The sequence below is a fragment of the Panthera leo genome, chromosome E2 (genome assembly GCF_018350215.1).
Source record: "Panthera leo isolate Ple1 chromosome E2, P.leo_Ple1_pat1.1, whole genome shotgun sequence".
Classification (NCBI taxonomy): domain Eukaryota; kingdom Metazoa; phylum Chordata; class Mammalia; order Carnivora; family Felidae; genus Panthera; species Panthera leo.
Window position 1 is genome coordinate 10,755,559 of NC_056693.1, and position 23,358 is coordinate 10,778,916.

The 23,358-nt window shown below is 54.3% G+C and overlaps 1 protein-coding gene and 1 long non-coding RNA gene across 7 annotated transcripts in view; one reads left to right on the plus strand and one right to left on the minus strand.

Moving 5' to 3' along the window:
* Nucleotides 1-23,358, minus strand: part of HIF3A (hypoxia inducible factor 3 subunit alpha) — a 56,359-nt gene that overhangs the window by 17,460 nt on the left and 15,541 nt on the right. For 3 of the 6 annotated variants that reach the window (XM_042918422.1, XM_042918425.1, XM_042918426.1), the window contains exons 1-7: nt 7,111-7,829; nt 5,938-6,083; nt 4,219-4,303; nt 3,840-3,952; nt 3,209-3,417; nt 1,490-1,596; nt 1,124-1,271 (exon numbers count right to left, since the gene is read on the minus strand). In XM_042918422.1, coding sequence (XP_042774356.1) covers nt 1,124-1,271; nt 1,490-1,596; nt 3,209-3,417; nt 3,840-3,952; nt 4,219-4,303; nt 5,938-6,083; nt 7,111-7,702 — 1,400 coding nt within the window. In that variant the 5' untranslated portion in view covers nt 7,703-7,829. Of the gene's footprint in view, nt 1-1,123; nt 1,272-1,489; nt 1,597-3,208; nt 3,418-3,839; nt 3,953-4,218; nt 4,304-5,937; nt 6,084-7,110; nt 7,830-12,319; nt 12,376-23,358 lie in introns of those variants that run through there. The other 3 variants (XM_042918424.1, XM_042918423.1, XM_042918427.1) reach the window with 3 other exon arrangements.
* Nucleotides 8,036-13,767, plus strand: LOC122207974. The gene is made up of 3 exons (XR_006197075.1): nt 8,036-8,226; nt 11,911-12,057; nt 13,446-13,767. It is a non-coding gene; the product is annotated as an uncharacterized LOC122207974 (long non-coding RNA).

Here is a 23,358-nt window from a genome sequence, read left to right on the forward strand (position 1 = left end):
ACACAGAATCGGAAACAGGCTCCAGGCTCCGAGCCATCAGCCCAGAGCCTGACGCGGGGCTCGAACTCACGGACCGCGAGATCGTGACCTGGCTGAAGTCGGACGCTTAACCGACTGCGCCACCCAGGCGCCCCTGAGCATCCAACTTCAGCTCAGGTCATGATCTCACGGTTTGTGGGTTCAAGCCCCGCATCGGGCTCTGTGCTGACGGCTCGGAGCCTGGAGCCTGCTTCGGATTCTGTGCCTCCCTCTCTCTCTACCCTTCCCCTGCTCAAACTCTGTCTGTCTGTCTCTCTCTCTCAAGATAAATAAGCATTAAAAGAACTTTTTTTTAAAAAAGGAGCTACTGACAAATATAACATAGATACAATTTAAATATATTATGCTAACTGAAAAAAGCCAGAACCAAAAGGTTACATACTATAGGATTCCATGAACATGACATTCCGCAAAAGGCAAAATTCTAGGGTCAGAGAACAGTTCGGTGGTTGCCAGGGACTGAGGGTGGGTGGGGGGGTTCACTATGACAGAATGTTTTGGGGCAATTTTCTATACCTTGATTGTGAAAGTGGTTACACAATCCCGGGCCTTTGTCAAAACTCAGAACTGTATACCAAAAAGAGTGAATTTATTATATTCCATTTTCAAAATGTTTTTCTAATGTTTATTTTTGAGAGAGAGAGAGAGAGAGAGAGAGAGAGCGTGAGCAGGGGAGAGGCAGAGAGAGGGAGACACAGAATCTGAAACAGGCTCCAGGCTCCGAGCTGTCAGCACAGAGCCCAACGCGGGGCTCGAACCCACGGACCGCGAGATCGTGACCTGAGCCGAAGCTGGACGCTTAACCGACTGAGCCACCCAGACACCCCTATACTTCAATTTTTAAAAGGCAGCAAAGCCCCCATGATTCTGCTAGATTTACTTTGATTTGAACGGACTCTTGTTTAATTTAAATGAACAGCAGGCACACCCACGCACATACCTGTGCGCATTCGGTCACACGTTCTGCGTACACGTACATGTGAATACTCCCTCTCACGGATGTGTGCCTGACACACGCACACACCTATCCACACACACGCAGGCCAGACCCACACACACAGCCGCCCCGCCCCCTCCCACTTACCTGATCAAAAAGTGGACGCAGACGATGCTCTCAGACTGGGGACCCCGGCCCCCTGACACCACTGTGGCCTGAGTCTGGGTCCACAGGTAGCCACCACTCCGGGCCAGGAAGCGATACTGCCCCGTTACCGCCTGGCCCTTGCTCAGCACTGGGGAAGGGGGACGGGGAGGGGTCAGGGCCCCAGAAGGGGCAAAGGGGGAGAGGAGGCTCTGGGAGCAGGGGGGTGGGGATGCGGGAGGGAGCCGGGGAAGAGAAGGTTCCTTGGGGCGTGGGGAGCAGGGAGCTGGTGTCTGGGTTGGGAGCGGGGCTCCCGGGAGCGTGGGGAGCCGGGGGGCCGGTCGCAGACTGCCGGGGAGTCTCACGTACAGGTGTGAATGCTCTGGCCAACGGCGTCCGAGTCCAGAGCGTGGATGTACTCGTAGGCGGAGCAGCCGATCAGGTCGTCGGGGCTGTAGCCGGCCACCTCCGCGATCCTAGGGTGGGTGCAGTGGGGCCTGGTCAGTTGGACTGGCTGAGGTGGACGGTGGGCGGAGGGTGGGGCTGGGGGACGCGGGGGACCAGCCGGCAAGACAGAGAGAGACTGGGTCGTAATGCAGAGAAAGGGAGAGTAAGAAATGGAAAAGGAGGCGTGCTAGGCTGAATGACGGCCCCCGGAGAGATCCACCTCCCCATCCCCGGACCCTGTGACTATGAGGCCTCACGTGGTGAAGGGGACCGTGCTGGGGACAGGGGATGATTAAGTGAAGGATCTTGAGATGTCGCGCTTCACCTGGATGATCCGGGTGTGCCCAGTGTGGCAACAGGGGCCCTCGCAGAGGAATGCTCTGTCCAGGGCAGGTGTTGATGGAGGCGGGGGGGGGGGGGGGGGGGGGGGGGGGGGGGGGGGGGGGGTCGTGTGTTCTGAAGTTGGAGAAAAGGGCCCCAAACCAAGGAATGGAGGAAGATTCCGGAAGTTTTTAAGGCAAGGAGCCTCCAGAAGGAATGCAGCCCTCGACTTTAGCTCCATAAGACTCGTTTCAGGCTTCTGGACCTCCAGAACTCTGAGGTCGTGACTGTGTGTCGTTTTGAGCCCCTTGGGTTTGTGGTGACCGCTACGGCAGCAGGAAATCAGTACGAGGTGGGGGTGGGGCAGGGAATGGGAAGAGTAAAGAGAGGGAGAGAGCGAAGGAGCAGGGAAGAGAAAGGAAGAAAGGAAATCACAGTAAGAGAGGAAAAACCCAATAGAAAGTAATAATGCTGATGATGATTAAACATAGACACGTCTAGGGGCACCTGGGTGGCTCAGTCAGTTGGACATCTGACTTCGGCTCAGGTCATGATCTCACAGTTCGTGAGTTCGAGCCCCGCGTCGGGCTCTGGGCTGACAGCTCGGAGCCTGGAGCCTGCTTTGGATCCTGTGTCCCCGTCTCTCTCTGCCCCTCCCCCGCTCACGCTCTGTCTCTCTCTGTCTCTGAAAAATAAATAAACCTTAAAACATTTTTTTTAAAAATCCAAAAATAAATAAACCTCAAAAATTTTTTTAATCCAAAAATAAATAAACCTTAAAAAAATTAAAAAAAAATAAATCCAAAAATAAACATTAACGAAAATTTTTTTTCAGTAAAACCAAAATACGCTTCTCTAGCACTCTCCCCCAGGCAACACACTGGGTGCTCGGAACAGGGGCTCTAAGGAGACTCTGGTCACTTCCCGGGACAGATGAGAGCGCGGCACAGAGATGCGATGGCCTCCGGCCAAGAGTACACGGCCAGGCTTTAAAGCCAAGCCGTCTGAGCCCAGACTTGCCATTCCCGAGCACAACTCCAGGGTGAGGGAAGGAGGGAAGATGCCGAAACAGGAAGGAGAGGGAGGAACAAAGACTCAGAGACAGACCAGGAGAAAACCCAAGGCCAAAAGACCCACAGAGGATTCACAGACAGCCACACAGAGACAGAGACGGATGGCATCAGAGACAGCCGGAAGTGGACCAGAGGGAGAACAGTGGGGGCAGGGCGGGGGGCGGTGGATGGGCCGGAGCTAGGCATGAAGGAAGAGGAGGAGCTGGGCCAGGGGAGGGGGTGGGGGGGCCGCGGGGCTCCTGCCCACCTCTCATCACAGTAGGTGAACTTCATGTCCAGGCTGTGGCGGCTGAGGAAGGCGCCCCGGCCCAGGGGGGGCTCCAGGCTGCCCGGGTGGGGGATGGCTTCACAGATGAGCACCAGGCATTGCAGGGGCGGCTCCAAGTTGGGGCTCCCTTCGGGGGAAGTCTGCGCAGGGGGCTTGTAGGCCCTCATGTGTCCAGAGCAGTACAGCACCTAGTTGGGATGGGGGGGGGGGGGGGGGCGAGCAAAGGCGGTGATGCACATGGGCCTGGGGTTCCCATGGGCCTGGGAGGTACGTCTGTAGGCGCCCCACCGGGAGCCAAGAAACCCCTGACCTAAGGAGGTTCTGATCCAGATTCTGAGACTCAGGGAGCTCTGAAGACCCCAGATTCCAGCCCCGTGGAGACTCCAGGCACCGAAGGCCGGGGACCCCCAGCCCCAGGCCCACAGGCTCAGAAAGGACACAAGGACTCCCAGCCCTCCGGCTCCACGGACACCCAGCCTTCTAGATTCAGCCTGAGGGTGCCCCACAGGATCCCCGCGCTCGCAACATGCTGGGAGAATTTTCGGGCTCAGGCCCAGCCCCAGCAGGCCCCCCAGGCCCCTCACCCTCCTCCAGGCCAGGCCCTGCCCACCTTCCAGGTGGCCGCCTTGAGGTTGAGGGTGCGCCCGCGGCTGGTGAGGGTACTCTTCATGCGCAAAGAGAAACACCGCTCGGTGGGGGCCTCTGGCTTCTTTTTGGACAGACCTGGGTGGGGAAGGGCCACGGGGAAGGGGGGGGAGCGGGTCGCTGGGCGGCTCTGGACAGACTCGACTAAAGTCTCCCCGGCCTCATTCCCACAGTTGAGACCTGGAACCAGGGAGGGCCCCAGGGCTAGGGAGTGCTCCCTGCCGACACCCCAGGGCCGGGCCGGGTTCCCTCTTCCCATTTTTCGGAGTCTGGAGAAACGGGTTATGCAGGGGGGAAAGCCGCAGCTTCTATAACCAGGGGACAGAGGCCTCCAGGGAACTCACTCGGCCGGGGGGTCAGCGCGTCCTGGAGCTCCTGTTGGTCACAGGGGTGGATGAAATCAAAGATGCTGTGTCCGATGAGCTCCAGCTGCCAGGGAGGGAAGCAGGAGGTGTCTGGGAGGAGGCTCACTTTCACCAGGGCCTCCGACCCAACTCCTCCTTCCTGTCCTCACCGCCCTTCCCCCCAACCCCCCATTCGTGAGCCTGGATTACTTTCCCAGGCTTTTCTCTCACTCACTCAGTCACTGAGCAACCACTTCTTGAGGACCTGCTGTTTGCCAAGCCCTCTTCTAGATGGTAAGCAAAGCTGTGGCCACGCAGGCAAAACCCCTGCCTCTCGGAGCTTACTGGCTAGTAGGGGAGATGGCCGATGAGCAAACACATCAAACGCCACAGTTATAAAGCCAGAGAGGAAGTGATACGAAGAACATCAGGGTTAGGCAGTGCAATGATGGGCTGCTATCTCAGAGGCAGTAGTCAGGGCCCCGTGAGAGTGAAACGAATCGCTGAGCCAAGCCAGCGAGGCGGTCGTGTGGCTCTCTGGAGTGTCCTGGAAAGAGGGAACCGCAAGTGCAAAGGCCCTGAGGTGAGCCCCCATTCAAATCCCACCTGTTTGGCAAGCCAAGGACTCAGCGTGTTGCTTCAGGTCAGGCAATGAGCCTGGCGCTGGCCGGAGGGGCATCAGATGGAGGCAGAGCCACACAGCTCTCAATCCAGTGGTGGTGTGGACCAGGGGAAGAGAGCTCTCTCTCCTCTAACAGCCCCTTTGTAGCTGGATTCAAATCCTGGCCCTGCCACTTCCTAGCTTCGGGGCCTTGGGACATTCACCTCTCTGAACCCCCAAGCTCGGGCTGAAATGGTACCAAGAGTGGGATAACAAAGCAGGAGATAGGCTCCAAGTATGGAGTCCGTTTATGTGAAACAGGAAGAAGAAGGGTAACCCTCCCGTGGGGCATGCTGTATGGATGAGCTGAAATCAGTTCCCCACCCGTATCTCCTGCCTCCCCATCCCCAGACCCCTGCTCAGGCTCCTCTTCTCCTACCCGGGGCCCCGCACCGCTCCCTGTGGGCCCTCGGCCTCTAATCCCAGCCTCCACCTGTACCTCTGGGCACACCTAGAGAGACCTTTCCAAAACGTAAGTCCTATTCTACCTCTCCCACAGCCTCTCCCCTGCTGAAAATCCTTCTATGGCTCCCCAGTGCCCTGGCAATAAACCGCTTTGGTCCTAAATTACCTAGCTCTGTTGACCTTGGGATTTTTTTTTTCCTCTCACCCCTCCCCTCGCACTCTGCACTTAGCCAGGAGAAGCATCTCGATTTCCTCCAAATGCTCTGTTTTATCTCACCTCTGGGCCTTTGCATATTCTGTTCCCTCAGCCACGCACATTCCCAGTCTTCGCTGTTCCCGTCCATTCGCCCTACCTTCTGACTGGCTAAGTCCTTGGGGTTTCAGCTCAGGTGTCTTCTTTCCCAGGAGGCCCTCGATTCCCCCTGAGGCTGGGTCAGGTAACCCCCCCCCCCCCCACCCTTCCCCTGGCTCACACAGCCCCCTAGGGTGCCCCATCCCAGCCCTGATCATTCTGAGTCCTCCTGTCTGGTGACACGTCTGCCTCCCCTCTGTACGGGGAACCCCGTCAGGGCAGGGCTAGGGCAGTCTCGGTCACCTCTGGATCCCGGCATCGCCTGCCCAGGGCCAGGCACAAAGCAGGCAGCGCCTCTCACCTGACTGAGGCCCAGGTGTTTGCTGACATTCTCCGACAGGTAAGCCATGTCTCCCTCGGCAGTGAGCACCATGACGAAGCCCTCCAGGGCCTTCAGGTAGCAGGCATCCAGAGCTTCTCCCCCTGCTCCCGCCTGGTTCCACTCCCCTGGTGTCAGGGCCAGGGTGGATGGGGTGTGTCTAGTCAGCCATGGATCCACCCCGGCCAGCCTCCCTCTGCCTTCCCTCACTCAGAAGAGCTTCCAGGTACCCCCAGGTGAGCAAGAAACATACGCCGGAGGCTTGGAGTCCCCAAGGAAGAGGGCAGGGCCGCCAAGGATTGTAATCCTAAAGGGGCAGGGCTTGCCGGGGACACAGAATTCTAAGGCGGTGGGGGGTCTCCCACGGGAATAGAATTCTAAGGGGGGTAGGCTTCCTAGGAGGGCAGAATTCTAAAAAGATGGGATTCCCAGGAGATCAACATTGAAGGGGCCGGGAGCTCAAGGGCGTCAGAATTCTAAGGGGGCCCGAGACTCCTTGGGGGGGGGGGGAAGGGGGGTTCGGAATTCTTGGGGCAGGACCTTCTAGATGGACAGAATTCTAAAGAAGCAAGGGCTTCCAGGTGACAGAATTCTAAGGGGGCAGTGCTTCCCAGAGCAATAAAATTCTTTGGGGGCAGTGAAGTCTCGTGGGCAGAGCCTGCCAGAGGATGACTCCACATTCCTCATAAATAAAGTCCTGAGGATTCCAAAGTGTGTGTGTGTGTGTGTGTGTGTGTGTGTGTGTGTGTGTGTGTGTCAAAGCCTCCTGCAGGGTAGCATTCCAACTGGGTGGGAATTCAAGAGGATGGCTAAGGGGAGGGGTCATGGACCTTAGGGAGCTGGGGAGGGTACTCTCTCAAGCAGGCATTAGAAATCGGGCAGCTAAGCCTCCCCGGGGGATTCGTGGCAAGAAGGTCTCCCAAATCCTAAGGGCTGAAGCACCACCCCAGGGAGTTAGCCGGCCTCCTATTCCCCAAGGAGGGCCACCTAGAAGGAGGTGGGGCTTTCCCAAGGGGCGGGGCCTCACGTGAGAGACGACGGAGAGGGCGGGGCCCCGCCGGGGAAGCACCTCCCAGGGGGTGGGGCCCCGCCGGGGAGACGTGGGGGCGGGGCCTCGCCGAGGTGGGAACCGCCCCCCCGGGGGGCGGGGCTCACCTGCGGCGCAGAGGCGGTGCATGCGCAGGTAGCTGATGGTGAGGCGCATGATGGAAGCCTTGTCCAGGTGGGCGCTGACCCCGCGCGCGAAGGGCAGCGTGTGCGCCAGCTGGTACAGCACCTCGGTCTCCTGGCTGCGCCGGCTGCGGGCCGCATCCCGGGACTTCTCCTTGCGCAGCTCGGTGCTCGACCTGCGGGCATCGGCAGCGGTCACTGGCGGCGCCCCCGGAAGGGAAAGAGTCGGATGGGACATGCGCGCGGGGCGCTGCCGCACGGGGCCCGGGCTCACAGAGGGCAGGGCCGCGACCGTGCAGGTCCCGCTGTGTGGCCCGGGCGAGTGCCCGGAGCTCTCTAGGTCCGCGAGGGTTGTACTCCGGGGCAGCTCCCCGGCCGCGGGTTTTATCTGCCCCCGCGCCGGCGCTTGCTGCCCCCAGCGCCTTGCTTCTCTCCGAGGCGTGCCTAAGGGCCGCTGTCCCCTCCCTGACGTATCCGCTGTCAATTCCCCGGGCCCGGGACGCCTGGGGGACAGGGTGGCCTCCTGCCGGGAGAGGGCCGGCGGAGCTGGCCCCCAGCCAGGGAAGGGAGGGGGCATGATGTCAGCAGCCTCCAGGCCCCCTACCCTACGGCCTCCCGGAACCCTCTCTGCTGCCCTTTCCCCTCCTCGGCTGAGCTGAATCCTCAGAATCTTAGAACACAGATCTCAAAGTCCAACCACCCACCACCAGGGGCCCTGCCGATGTGACACAGCAAACCAACCCCAGTGTTCTGTGAAGCCAACAGCTAACCACTCACCCCTGCCCTTTAATCCATTTCAAATGCCTGACTTCTGCACGTGGGGTTGGGGGTAGACGGATGAGTACTGTTTTGTCACAAACATCTGCCACTTATCCCGCATGTACTGTCAGCCCCCAGGCCAGGGAGGTAAAAGACCTGAGCCCACTTAGACCTCAGACGACCCCAGCAAGAAGGCAATAACATTATCCCCATTGAACAGACGAGGAAACCAAGGCACAGAGAGGCACAGCGCTTGCCCCTAACGAGTGAAGCCAGGTTTGAACAATGGTGGGCCTGAACTCTTCACGTTTCTCTGTTCTGTGGCTCTGGGTTTATCTCCAGGTTACTGCTTCTCTCTGCTACCGCCACTGTCTTAAGTGTCCGAATCCAAACTGCATGGTTTTTTGAAAAAAGAAAAATTATAGAGTATAGTACATATAGTATATATAATCTTCTCCCTCTCTGAATACACACACACACACACACGTGTATGTGTGTGTGTGTGTGTGTGTGTGTGTGTGTGTATACATATATATCTCAAACTCACAAATTGTGAGATCATGACCTGAGTCGAAGTCAGACACGTAACTGACTGAACCACCCAGGTGCCCCTATAGATATATGTAATTTTTTTTAAGTAGGCTTTAGGCCCAGCACGGGGCCCAGTGCGGGGCTTGAACTCACGACCCTGAGATCAAGACCTGAGCTGAGATCAGCAGTCAGATGCTTAACCGACTGAGCCACCCAGGCTCCCCTAATCTTCTCTGTACTTATCATATTGAGAAAGCCATTAATAAGCAGCTATAATTTGCTAAACATGCACGTGTCTTGCACTGTTCTAAGTGCTCTGCCTATGTGTACTCATTCAATTCCAGGAGGCACTTTAAACCTTCGTGTCACAGAGTGGAAACTGGGGCTCTGGCAGGGAAAGTCCTTTGCCCCAAAAGTCACAAAGCCAGTAACCGGCAGAGCCGGGATTTGAACTTAGGCAGTGAGGTTCCAACGCCTTCATTCCCTGATCCCTTCCTGGTGACCGAGCCCAGGGAAGCAGGACTAACTCTAGGAGGGGAGGTTGTCCCTTCCAAAAACCAGAGGCCACTCCTGGGGATGGCATCAACCTCGCCCCCAAGCAGGAGACCTGAAGCCCCACCCACAGGCACAGATGGGGAGAGGGAAGGGGACTGTCTGTCAGGCTGCTGGGGGAAAAAACTGCAGCCAGTGGGAGGCACAGAAGGGGGCAGGCTGGGTGGAGGGGTGGAGGGAGCCAGCAATCACCCCCCCCCCATTCCCTCCCTCCTGGCTGGTTGGAGGCAGGGGCCTCCAGTCCTGCTCTGCCCAGAGGACATTCCGTCCTGTCCCGTTCTGTTCCAGCCCTGTTTGTCTTCCTGCCCAGAGGGTGGGGGTGGGCGGGCCTCCCTGAGCTGGGGGCCCAGACGGAGGGAAGAGGGAGTAGGAACAGGAATGGGGGTGGGGCTGGCCCCCCACCTCCCGGGCAGCTGGGCTCTGTAATCCTGTCTGTGGCAGACTTCTCCCTCGATAGAAGGAGCCAGCTGGTGGCTGCGGCAGGACCCTCCTTCTAGCTCCCAGCCTGTTCTCTGGATGTTCTTCTGACGGGAAGTGCGGGCCTCTCGCTGGCTTCAGAGCTGCCTGGGTCTCCGGGCCTGGGTCTCCGGCCTTTCGTTAAATGGGGTAGGGACTTGTTCAGCCTTTCATTAAAAAGAGTAGGGACTCGTTCCTCAGGTTTGGGACTCCCACTACGTCCCAGCTGTGTAACTTTGGACAAGTCGCAGGGCTTCCCCGAGCATCGAGCATCGCAACACAACCTCACAGGGTTGTTTTAAAGATGAAATGAATTCCCATACGGCAAGGACTCAGAAGGGGGCCTGGCGATTGGGGAGTGCCAGGAGAGACTTAAACTTTGTGTTATCCCCTCTTGGTCCACATCAGGAACGGAAGGCTGAGGAGCTTCTTGCGTACCAGGGAGGCTTGTGGTGTGTGTGTGTGTGTGTGTGTGTGTGTGTGTGTGTGTGTGTGTGTGATTACACACGTGACTTTTGCACACCTAGGGGGTATCCTGCCCCAAAGATCGGTTCCCTCACTGCTCCTCATCCTGATGTGGTGAAGTGGAGGGGAGGGATGATCCCCATCTTCTAGGATATGTGACTGAGGCTCAGAGAGGCAGTCACTGACACAAGGCCACGCACCCAGGAAGCAGATGAGCTGGGATTCGAACCTGACTCTGGGGCCTGTGCTCTTAGATGCCATGGCTTGGGGGGGCATGTCCACCCCAGGGGCCCCTGCCCTGCCCCTCCTTGGCCCCGTGGCCTCAGTCCCTTCCCCGTGTCCCACCTCTGCTGCCTCCGGATTTCCCCAGCTGGCCAGTCTCCCCAGCTGGCCCCATGCCCAGCCCTGGTCCAGCCCCCTGGCACTCTGCCCGGCTTGGGACGTGCAGCTGGAACCCGGCCACCCTTCCCCTGTGTTCCAGCAGAGAACAGGGGGTGGGGCCAGGGCCTGGAGGCCCCAGGGTGAGGCCTGGGAATGGGGGCTGGGGCGCAGTGCCCCCCCCCCCACACACAACCAAGAGAGGGAGAAGCCCACCTCTGAAGAACTTGCCACCCAAGAACACAGGCATGAGAAAGTAGGGAGACCCTGTGCACACTAAGGGCTGCCCTTGGCCCTCTCGCTTCTGACACTGAGTTGGGTATTGGGGGTCTTGCAAAAAGTGTAGCGGATCTAGGGGGGCTTTGGTTGTATCTGGGCAGGGACCCTTCTTGACACCGTGAGGCCAGAGGCAGGGTTTGGGTTTGAGAAGGGACTCGGGGTGGGGGCCAGTCAGGAGGAGTCTCTCTGCCTGTGCCTCTGCTCATTCCCGAGGATGTGGTAATCCAGTGGGGTGCCTGTACCCAAGGCCCTATCTTCTCCAGGAGCCCTCTGATCTGGGGCGTGGTGGGGGGAGGGCACCCGGGCCCTTATACCCATCAGGAACTTCCCAAGAACATCCCTTCCCCGGGTGGGATGGCAGTAAGCCTGAGCTGGAGGAAGGGAAGGGGGTGACGAGGTATGGGGGCCCACTCACCATCACCTAGGCCCCCTTTGGCCCAAGTGCCATCCTAGGGGTGCAGGAGGGGACGGAGCGTGGCTGGGATCCGGGTGCGAGTTATGAGAGGGTGGTGCACAGCACTGGGATGACACCACAGGAAAGGGTTGGCCTTGGTGGGGAAGGGGAGCGCCCCAGCTCAGCCAAGGGGGCCCCCACCCAGCCAGGAGGGGGCGCTGGGAGGGGCTGGGCTGAGGCTGGCCCAGAAGGGGTGGGATGGAGTTCCCTGGCAGGCCCAGGGCCAGAGACTGGAATAGAACTGAAGGGGGAACGGCTTGGGGTGGGGGGTGGTAAAAAACATGGGGGTGTGGACAGATCCAATCAGACCTGTGAAGCCAGGGAGGAGGGAAGGGGGTGAGGCTTCCCGGATGCTTCAGATTGGACAAGGGAAACCGAGGGCCTGCAAGATTTTCCAGGGTCCCGTGAAAACATGGCCAGATAGACCCCCCCAGGCAGCAGACCCAGAGCACCCAGCGGATCTGCACCTGCTGGGAGGGGATCACGGAAACCTACGCTCCGGCCGGGAGGACCCAGCTGAACACTCCCTGCTTGCACAGAATCAGACACAGCACCCTCTGGGGTGGGGGGGGGGGGAATTCCCTAAATAAGGCTGTGCCATGGTCACAGGCACTGAGTAGGAGTGGAGGAGGGAGAGAAGGGGCTAGGCTTTGGGAAGTGGGTCGGGCTGTTTCCTTGTTATGAAAAGGGGTGCCTCTACCTTTACCAAAAGGTCCCCGGGAAGGTTCCCAGATAGCTTCTGAAAGGAGACCCACCTCTGCTTATTTCTAGGGGACCCGAGGTTCGCAAGACTGGCGGGGGGGAGGGGGGGAAGCATCCAATTATAGGAGATGTCTCTTCTCTTGAACTCGGAGTCTGACTTCCCATTCCAAGGGGCTGTCTATATCTGTAATATCTGTATACACCCCAAGATCCCAGGGATCCGGGTGCAAAGAACCACCTCAATTCTGGGAATTCGGAGGCCGGTAATGTCAACATGTGGAGGGAGAATGCCTTATTAGAAGCCCGGGAACTGCTCGAACACCAGCACCCCCAGTTCCGTGGGGGACCCCGACCAGGTGGGAAAGCGAACTCGGGGCAGCAAGAAAGTGGGGATCACGGCCCTGAAGTCACTCCAGGCTAGAGGGGCGGGGCAGCCGGGGACTAGGAGGAATCCCCCTCGCCTGCACTCGGGTAGGGTGTAGGGTGCGGCGGGGATGTGCCTCCAACCGCGCGTCCCGGGGCGTCCTTGGCCGGCACCCGCACATCCCCCGCCCGGCTCAGGGGTCCCCAGAAGGAAAGCCCCCCGACTTCCATCATCCCCGCCCCGAACCCCCGTACCTTGCGCGCTGCAGCCCCAGCGCCATGGCTCGCCGTCGCCGCTCCGGAGCCCTTCGAGGCCCCTCGCCCCCTCCCCTGGCCCTGCGAGCCCCCTCCCCAGCTCCGCCCCCCGCCGCACCGTTGGCTGCGGCGTGCCCGGCCCGCGGCTCTGGTTGGACGAAGGGTCTGTCACTTCCGAGAAAGAGGCGGGACCAGAGGCGAGGACCTAGAACTCCGGAGGGGGGGGGGGGGGGGTATACCGCGGCACACACCGCCCCCCAGCCACACCCCTCGCCGCGGACTTCCTCGCCAGTGTCGCCCGCAGGGTCCCCGGGCCGCGCCTCCCGGCCCAGCCTCTCTCGCCAAGTTCCCACACCAACCCTCTCCCGAACCCACCCAATTCACTCCGACTCTTACACCGCACCCCCCAACTCTCACCCCCGGCCCGGCCCTCCGTTTCCCACCCCCGGTGGGGCCCCTCAGACCACCGTCCCACCCACTCCCAAGTCGCCCAGCTCTGCCCTTATCCGCTGGCGAGAACCCCCGCCTCTCGCCACCCCCCACTGCCAACCGCACCCCAGCTCTCCAATCCCTCCCCAATGGACCCCACCATTCCCTCTGGTCCGCAGCCCCCTCTGCCCCCATCCCTGCAAGCCAGTATCCCCACCTCACCCCCACTCCTCCAGTCTGGCACCCTCTGCACCCTCAGCCCCTCCTTCTTGCCTCCCTAACTCCCTTTTCAAGTTCCCACTGCTGAATGATCAAGTTCATGTCAAGTAAATATGTACAACTCAATCACACCAACTTTTTAAAAGAGCAGAGAAATGGTATCTACTAGCGAAGTAAGACGGGAAGGGTACAAGGTCACCAAGGAGTGGCTAAAGCATTAGGATCGGATTGGGAACAGACTGTGTGTGTGTGTGTGTGTGTGTGTGTGTGTGCGCGTGCGCGCGCGCGCATGTGTGTCTGTGTGTTGGAGGGGAGCGGTTTACTAATCCTCGGCCGACCAGTATTCCAGATGCAGCTTTGGACAGGGAAAAGGATACTATGGCCCAAGTTTATAGGGTTTGCCCCTTCCCAGCATCTCACTCAGTTTACCAGCGGGGAACCACTTCTCTCCCTTCTTACTGTATTTACATTTGAATAGGGCTGGCCCTAACCCTCCCCTAACCGGCTGGGGAACAGGAGGATCCAAACCTAGCCAATCAGTTTATTCTGTTTCCCTGGTCCCCGTGATTGGTTCAGGGAAGACATGGGACCTAACCCTAGCCCAGTGAGAACCAACCCGGAGACATTTGCTGCAAGGAAAGAAAAAGGTTCTGTATTTCTGCTGGAGTTGCCCAGCTGGTGGGAGGTGACCCTGGAGCAGATGGGGCTCACCCTGTCCCCAGGAAAGAAGAGGCTTTGTGAGATGAAAGTCAACACAGAAGACATGAAAGTTTGCGAAAGACAGTCTTGACCTCAGCATTTGGGTGCCTGGATCCAGCCATTCCTGAACTCCAAGTTAATCTCAGAACCACTACGGTGTTTGGGGCTGTGCCTGTTGTTGTTAAATATAGCCTTATTCGTTGACTTTGTGCTTAGATTCGTATGAGTCGATTTCAGCTGCTTTCACTCAAAAGAATCTTGATAAACAGAGAAAATATCTCCCAGGCTCCAGTGTGGAGGCACGTGGGGTATGAGAAAACAAGAGGCCTAAATTAGAAAGGGCTGCAGGGGAAGCAGTGTCCTACATGCGGAAGCAGGGGCTGTGCAAGTCGTAGCAGAGAGCCAATGCGAGGGATTGACAGAGCCCAAGGGAAGCTGGCACTTGTTAAATACACATCAAAACAGAATTTAAAAATGCGTACGGATGCACTAAGCCTCTACAATCTAGGTTAGCATTAACTTGGCGGTTCCTGGCAGCTAAGGCAATGTTTGAAGTGGACTCCGACTACAACCCGGAGCGTAAAGAGAAGAGGTGGGAGGTGGTGGTGGAGGGGTGCAGGCAGGTGAAATCCAACCAGATCTGAAAACCGTGGAAGAAGGCTGGGCAATCTCCTGAAGGCACTAGGGAGCCATGGCAGAGTTTTGAGCAGGACAGGAACACAATGTGTGCCTTATAAAGATTCCTCTGGCTGCCCTGTGGAGCGTGGATGGATGAAAACAACACAATGGCAATCGTAGAACCTAGGTGGCACGGTTCGTGTTCATCACCATGAAATCTTTCAAATTTTCTATATCTTTGAAAATGCTCATAAAGAAACGTTGGGAGAAACAAATGTTCAGGAGGCCAGAGGGACATGGTTTGGAGATTGATTATTTGGTTGTATGGATGAAGTTGTGGTTTTGTTGTTTTGTTTTGTTTTGTTTTGTTTTGTTTTGAATATGCTCTGCCTTGGGCAAAGGGAATCCTCTGTGTTTTTGTTTGTTTGTTTGTTTTGTTTTTGTTTTTTTGGGGGGGAATCCTCTGTTTTCAAGGTGAGTTGAAGTCTTTTCTGTCCTTCTCTTCCCTCTCCCCTGGATCTATTTATCCTACAATACACCCACCCCCTCATTCATTCATTCATTCATTCCATTTATCCCACACATTTCCACGGAATGACAAACATACCGTTGTAGACATTGGGGATGCAGTGGTGAACAAGACAGGTCAAGGTCTCTGACCTGCCTTCAAGGAATTTACACTCTGGGCAGACAGACTATACAAAGAGACATAAATGAAATACATAGTACGTTATATTGTGACAAGTGCTCTAGAGAGATGTAACCCAGAGAATGGAGGGAGATAGTGATTTTGGGCGGGGGGGGGGAGCTATAATTTTATATAGTTTGATCATGGAAGAGCTTGGTGAGAAGGTGACATTTGAGCAAAGACTTGAAGATGAGGGGGAAAACCCTGTGGATTTCCGGGAGAAGAGTGTGCTAAACTAAGAGAACAGCAAATGCAAAGGTCCTGAGGTTGGACCGTTCAGGGCTCAGCAAGGAGGCCGGTGTGGCTGGAGCTGAAGAATGGATGGGGAGAGTGGGAGATGAAATCAGAGAGGTGGGGTAGGGTGTAGGGTGGGTTTTTAGGCTTTCCCTGGATTTGGCCTTTCCCTGTGAGGGAGATGGGAGCACGGGAGGCTTTCGTACAGGGAAGTGGCATCGGAGTTAGGTCTGAATGAAGTCCTCTTTCCCTTCCCTTAAACGAAGGAACTGTAAGCTCTCTAGTTTCCGAAACAAACCACCGCCCGAGGTTTATTTTGCTCGTGAACTGCCTTCCGAGCAGGGACTGGCGTAGACAGCCGTCTCTGCCCTACCTGGCCTCGGCTGGGGCAGCTCAAGGGCTGTGGGCCGGAAGGATCTGAAGCGTCCCCACCCACCTGGCCGGCAGTGGATGCCGCTGTCAGCTGAGACCTCATCGGCGGGCTGGGGCCGGAACACCTACAAGTGACCTTTCCACGTGGCAGCTTGGGCTTTCTCACATCACGGCTTATTAATTTATTCTGAGAGAAAGAGAGGAGCAGAGACGGAGAGAGAGAATCCCAAGCAGGCTCTGCGCGGTCAGCGCGGAGACCCGGGCGGGGCTCGAACCACGAACCCTGATCAGGTCATGATCTGAGCGGAAATCGAGAGGCAGACGCTTCACTGACTGAGCCAGCCAGGTGCCCCTGCCACACTCTTCATAAGACGGTGTCTTGGGGACTCAGCACGAGCAGGGGAAGGACAGAGAGAGAGAGGGAGACACAGAATCCGAAGCAGGCTCCATCCAGGCTCTGAGCTGCCAGCACAGAGCCCCATGCGGGGCTTGAACCCACGAACTGTGAGATCATGGCCTGAGCTGAAGCCAGATGTTTATCGGACTGAGCCACCCAGGCGCCCCAGAGAGTCGTTTCTAAAAATATATATATATAATATATATAATATATAATATATAATATATATAATATATAATATATATAATATATAATATATAATATATAATATATAATATATAATATATAAAATATAATATATATAATATATATAATATATAATATATAATATATAATATATATAATTAATTAATATATATAATATATAATATATATAATATATAATATATATAATAATATATACTATATAATAATATATATAACATATAATATATATAATAATATATAATATATAATATATAATAATATATATAACATATAATATATATAATAATATATATATTATATAATATATAATAATATATAACATATAATATATATATAATATATAATATATATTATAATATATATATTATATATAATATATATATATATATATATTTGATAGAAAATAATACCACCCGGGATAGATTGGATTATTGTTTTCCAGTCTCCATTCCCTCCTTATTATAGAACCACGCATCCATGATTTTCCTATGTGACCATGGAAGCTCTCCTAAGCAAATCGAACGCATTCCCTGGCCCGTTTGGTCACGTGACATCGCTTGGCCAATCAGAGGGGAAAGGTGCTGTTGTCGGTATACACACACAAGACTCCACGGAATGTGGTGTGCCCCCTGTTGGGAGGACACAGCACCGATGAAATACTTCCACCAGAATAACTGAACCTGCATCTGATTAAGCTCCCGGATGTAACCATCCGTTTACAGGAAAGGCAGTGGACAGATGAACACATTAAACAACACTGTGAAAGAACAATCAGCCAGATGTAGACTGCGGGCAACTCTAGACCAGCGATGCCCAACAGAACTTTCTAAGTTGATGGAAATGTTCTAGATCCCTGACGGCCCAAATGACAGCCACTGGTCCTGTGTGAGTACTGAGCACTTGAAATGTGCTCAGGGTGATTGGGGAACTGAATTTTTTTATTTTCAGTTTCTGGGGTAGCTCTTTCTTTTTCTTCTTTCTTTTCTTTTTTATTTTTTTAATGTTTATTTATTTTTGAGAGAGAGAGAGAGCACGAGCAGGGGAAGGACTGAGAGAGAGGGAGGCACAGAATCCGAAGCAGGCTCCAGGCCCGGAGCTGTCAGCACAGAGCCCGATGTGGGGCTTGAACTCACAAACCATGATATCGTGACATGAGTTGAAGTCCGGACACTCAATCGACTCAGCCACCCAGGTGCCCCTCTTTTTTTTTTTTTTTTTTTCATTGAGGCAAAATTCACATAATGGAAAATTAACCGGTTTAAGATGTATATAGCTCAGTGACATTTAGTATATTCACTGTGTTGTGGAACCATCACCTGTATCTACTTCAAAAACATTTTCATCAGCCCCAAAGAAAACTTGTCACTCTTGTCTCTGCCCTCTCCAGCTCCTGGCAACCACCACCCTACTTTTTGTCTCTATGGATTTATGTATTTTAGATATTTCATGTAAGTGGAACTGTACATTATGTGGCCTTTTGAATTTGGCTTCTTTAACTTAGCAGTATGTTTGCAAGGTTCAGACAGTAACCCATGGTGAGCTTGTATCTCTACTTCATTTCTTTCTATGAGTGAATATTAGTCCATTGTATGGCTACACCACAGTTTGCTTACTCATTCATCAGTTGATAGACATTTGGGTTGCTTCTGTCTTTTGGTTGTTATGAATGATGAACATTCATGGACAAGTATTTGCTTGAACACCCATTTTCAATTCTTTGGGGTATAGGCCTAGAAGGCGGAATTGCTGGTAATTTCTAACCTTTTGAGGAACTGTCAAGCTGTTTTCCACAGTGGTTGTACCACTTTATATTCCCACCAGCAATGAACAAGGGTTCCAATATGTGCACATCCTCACCAACATAAGGACTATGGGTCCATGATGATGAGGAAGGGAGAGGAACCCCCCACCTACTTCTACCTGAAAGTGAGTTGTCCACTGGACCCCACCCCCACAGGGACACGTGCTTCTGGATTAAATTGGGATTAAAGTATATCTACTGGGGCACTCGGGTGGCTCAGTCAGTTGAGCATCTGACTCTTGATTTTGGCTGGGGTCGTGATCTCCGGTTCATGAGATTGAGCCCCACATCTCTGCTTGAGATTCTCTCCCTCTCTCTCTGCCCCTCCCCTGCTCTCACTCTTTCTCTCTCTCAAAATAAATAAACATTTTTTAAAAAACGAAGTGTATCTTTGGTTTCTTTTCTTCCCTGAATTGATGATAGAAAGCTGCTTGCCTTCTGCTCTTCTAGCTTGCTGAGTGCCTGCCCTGGAAGGATGGCAGTGTGTCCCAGGGATTGGGGGAGGGGACTCTCCCCTCACAATTAGAGGCCAGTGGTTAAGGATGCTCGGTTTGGAGTTTGGGAGGCCTGGGTCAAATCCAGGGTCTGCCACGTACATGATGCATGACTTTGGGAAAGTTACGTAGTGTCCTGATAACTCAGTTTTCCTCGTCTGTATGGTGGGGATCATAATAGTCCCTACGCCTTAGACTGTGGTGCGGATTTGGAGGGGGGGGAGGGGCAGAGGGAAAGAAAGAAAGAATCTCAAGCAGGCTCCATGTTCAGCGCAGCGTCCCACACGGGCCTCGATCCCACCACCCTGGGATCCCACCTGAGCCGAAATCAAGAGCCGGAGGCCCAACCCCCTGAGCCACCCAGGCGCCCCTGTGGTGTGGATTTGACGAGAGCAGGCATGTGAGTGTTTCGCACAGCGCCCGCCACCTGGCGAGTTCGCGGTATGAGTTATCATTCACTCGATCGTTTACACGAGCTTTAATGATACATCTACTCTCTGCCGGGTGGAGCGTCGGAGAATTTCACCGGAACTGTCCCTGCTGGCCAAGGGGCTCCAGCCTGGAGGGTGGGCGAGAAAGGCTCAGACGGGCGCTTTCACTACCCATGTACGTGTCCACGCGCATACGTGTCACGTGGATGTCGGGGTCGCACAGGTAGGGGTCACAAGACAGGCTGGCGTTAATGCACGTCAGTAACAAGCCACGTGGCGTAGGCCTTAAGACTGAGATCTGTGCCTTAGCCTTAGACACGCCTTGGTATGAGCAGGCTTGTCGACGTGGGCACGCGGGTGAGCGTTGGCACCAGTGCGCATCTGGGTTCCGTAAAGAAGGGCACCTGGCATCGGTGAAATGGGAGGCAGCTCGCGCGCGTGCCTATATGGTCACACGCACGGAAAGGTCTCACGCACGTCCCAGGTCCCTGTACAGATGCTCGTGTGCATGCCTGTGTCGGTGCAGGTAACTGCCCGGGGCCGTGGGATGATGGGTGGATGCTGTGGCCCAGGTCCCCCTCTGGCTCCCTCAACACCCCGCCCCGAGCCCCCCAGCTCACCTGCTGATACTTCTCACAGCTCAGTGAGCAGCCAGGGCGTCCCGGGAGGGGTATGTACGTGTGTAAGGTTTCTGGCCGTTGGTGGCCGGGGCCAGGGGCTCCCAGCTCTTGCGACGCCGTTGCCCAGCCCTGACGAGGAAGGGTTTCCTGGGTCCTCCTGGAATCGGTCCGTGCGGGAAGAATCTGTGACTGTCAGAGGCCACAGCGACTCCCGTTTCATAGACAAACAGCAGGAATTTGGGGCGCGTGGGTGGCTCAGTCAGTTAAGCGGCTTCCTGAGTCTGAGCCCCGCTGTCAGCTCAGAGCCCGCTTCGGATCCTCTGTCCCTCCCCCCCCCCCCCCCGTGACCCTCCCCCCTCTCAAAAATAAATACACATTAACAAGAAAAAGAATCTGGATCTTTAAAAAAAAAAAAAAAAGCAAGAATTTAGTTCTATTTTTAATATGCTGTGAATTTTCCAGAAAAGCAACTCCACGCGAATCAAGGGAAGATCACACCCTGTTTGGGGCAGCAGTTGCTATTGGGGAGCGTTGACTCTCTCAGAGAATCACATCACCAACATCCCCCCCTCATCATGATAGTTGAATCCCAGACAGCAGAGCTGACCCCTCTGCTTTGGCTTCTCCTGCAACCCACATGGACATACGAATGGTCTTTTTTCGCCCTTATTCCAAAATGTCAACGGTAAAGAAAAAAACAGACATTTGACTAAATCTCGTCCTATTCACCTAAAATCTAAACCTGTAATTCACCAAGGGGCGCCTGGGTGGCTCAGTGGGCTAAGCGGCTGACTTCAGCTCAGGTCATGATCTTAGGGTGCATGAGTTCGAGCCCCGGGTCGGGCTCTGTGCTGGCAGCTGGGAGCCGGGAGCCCGCTTCGGATTCTGTGTCTCCCGCTCTCTCTCTCTCTCTCTCTCTCTCTCTCGCTCTCTGCCCCTCCCCCGCGCGTGCTCCGTCCGTCTCCAACTCTTCAAAAGTAAATAAACGGTTAAAAAAAAAAAGTTAAACTTCCAATTCGCCAAAAGCAGGAGCATCTGGCTGTGTTATGGCTGTGAGCACTGACCTAATGCAGCACCTTGGATTTCTTATAAATTACAGGCTCCCATCGGTCATTCACAATCCCCAGATCCAAACAACTGAACAGGAAAGGCTTGTCTGAGTGGATGGCAAAGCCTGACCTGATGCAGGCTATTTTTGGTAATCGGTGTTTATCCCACTTTGATGTGGCCAGCCCGCATTTCCCTGCAGAAATACTAAAGTGCCACCCTGACCCCAGATGGGCTCTCACGGTATATGCACCGCATATGTGCGACACCTTTCTAGAACCTAACCACCTACCCCCTCAGTTCTTAAACACACGCATCTGTGAAGGACTATACGTTGTAGTTTTTCATTTGCTTCTTTTTTTTTTTTTAATTTTTTTGATGTTTATTTATTTTTGAGACAGAGACAGAGTCTGAACAGGGGAGGGACAGACAGAGAGGGAGACATAGAATCTGAGACAGGCTCCAGGCTCTGAGCTGTCTGTCAGCACAGAGCCCGACGCGGGGCTCGAACCCACGAACCGTGAGGTCACGGCCTGAGCCGAAGTCGGACGTTTAACTGACTGAGCCACCCAGGCGCCCCTCCTTTGTTTCTTTATATTACAGACAACATCTCACAAGGCATTTCAGTTAGAGATGATATGCACGGGTAAATTATGCTGCGCGTGAACTGAATTTCATGATAATAAAAGGGTATCTAAAATATTTTTTTAATTTTAAGTTTATTGATTTATTTTGAGAGAGAGAGCGAGAGATCATGAATGGGGGAGAGAGATCATGATCTCAGAGAGAGATCAGAAAGAGAGAGAAGAATCCCAAGCAGGTTCTGCACTGGTCATCGCAGAGCCTGACGCAGGGCTCGAACTCACAAACCATTAAATCATGACCTAAGCCGAAAAGAGAGCCGGACGCTCAACCGCCCCTAAAATATCTATTTTTTTTAAGAAGGGCACTGGATTGAACGGAGAACTGAAATTCTAACCCAGAGGTTCCCCAAGCACGGTCTGCAGACCCCTGGGGGTCTCTAAGATCCTTTCGTGGGGTCCACAAGGGCAAAACCATTCCCATAATAATTCCAAGATGTTATTTGCCTGTTCTTTTCCCCAGAGTCCAGTGAACTTTGTCAGAGGCCATGTGATTGGGGATGATGTCACTGCTCTGATATTAACACGTAGTGGGTTTATCATTGCTATTTCAAAACGAATAACTAAATCTTTTTTTTTTTTTAACGTTTTATTTATTTTTGAGACAGAGCATGAACGGGGGAGGGTCAGAGAGAGGGAGACACAGAATCCGAAACAGGCTCCAGGCTCTGAGCTGTCAGCACAGAGCCCGACGTGGGGCTCAAACTCACGGACCGCGAGATCATGACCTGAGTCGAAGCCGGCCGCTTAACCGACTGAGCCACCCAGGCGCCCCATCAAAACGAATAACTAAATCTTTTAAAAATTTGTTTAAATTTATGTAAGGTAATTTTCAGGATCCTGGGAGCCAGTTTTTAAAACTTGAGTAGCTTGAAATGGGCCGTGGTGGGAGTATTTACACCGTGGAAACACCGCATCACGGGGTTACTTTTCCTTCTGAGAGCTGGTCCACATAAATGAAAACTCTTTGAGGAGACTCAATAATTTTTTTCAGCTTATTTATTCATTATTGAGAGTGATTTTACCTATGAATCACCATTCGTCGAAAGGTTACATGCAAAGGACTGTTACAAGCTATCACACATCCTATCACTCAATCGTCACATCTCCCCTGCGAGGAAATATTATTTCCTCACTTTTATTTCCTGAACCGTTTGAGAGTAAGCGGCCAGCATCACCCCTCACCGCCTCATCTCTGAATCTCTGGCCTGTAGCTTCTGGAAACAAAGGCCCCTCTCCTATGTATAGTCTTTTGACTTCTACGCCGTCCGGGTCTCCTTCTCTCGTCCTGTCCATCCCAAAACACTCCACTCGAGCCTGTGCTCTCGCCTCTGGGACAGGACGAGACAGAATAGCCTGATTTAAATAATGAAAGAGGGAGGCAGCTGTTAGAAACTTTGAACCTGTCGGGGGAATCACCTGGGTGGCTGTCCTCCTCCCTCGGGGGACCCTCACTGTCCACTATGACCTCATGGCCCTGTCTCAGGGTGGGCCTGGGAGGCCCCACTGGCTGGCCCTGGGATATTCTGATGTTGAATTCTTCTTGCACTGTCATCAGCGAGGGCCACAGGGCAGAGCCCCAGGATCTAAGGACCCGGGAGCTGAGACCTGGGAGTCCCTGCTCTGTTCACCTTCGAGCCGGGGGCAGGGAGGGCGCAGCAAGGCTGGGGTGGCTCAGAGAGGTGAGGCCTCCCTGAGCCTGCACCAGATACCCCACGCTTGGGTGCGAGAGAAGACACACGCTCTGGGCTGAAGTCTTGTTGGGCAGAGAAGGTCAGGGACAGTGAGGTGACAGGTCACTGCCTGGGGTGGGGCCTGCAGGATGGGATGCTGCCTGATTGATAAATCGTTGAATAAAGCCCATGAGATCTTTAAATTTTACTCAGTTGGATTTTATTTCCTTTTTTTTTTTAAGATTTTATTTATTTTTTAAAATTTTTTAAACGTTTTTATTTATTTTTGAGACAGAGAGAGACAGAGCATGAACGGGGGAGGGGCCGACAGAGAGGGAGACACAGAATCGGAAGCAGGCTCCAGGCTCTGAGCCATCAGCCCAGAGCCTCAGGCGGGGCTCGAACTCAGGGACCGCGAGATCGTGACCTGAGCCAAAGTCGGACGCTTAACCGACTGAGCCACCCAGGC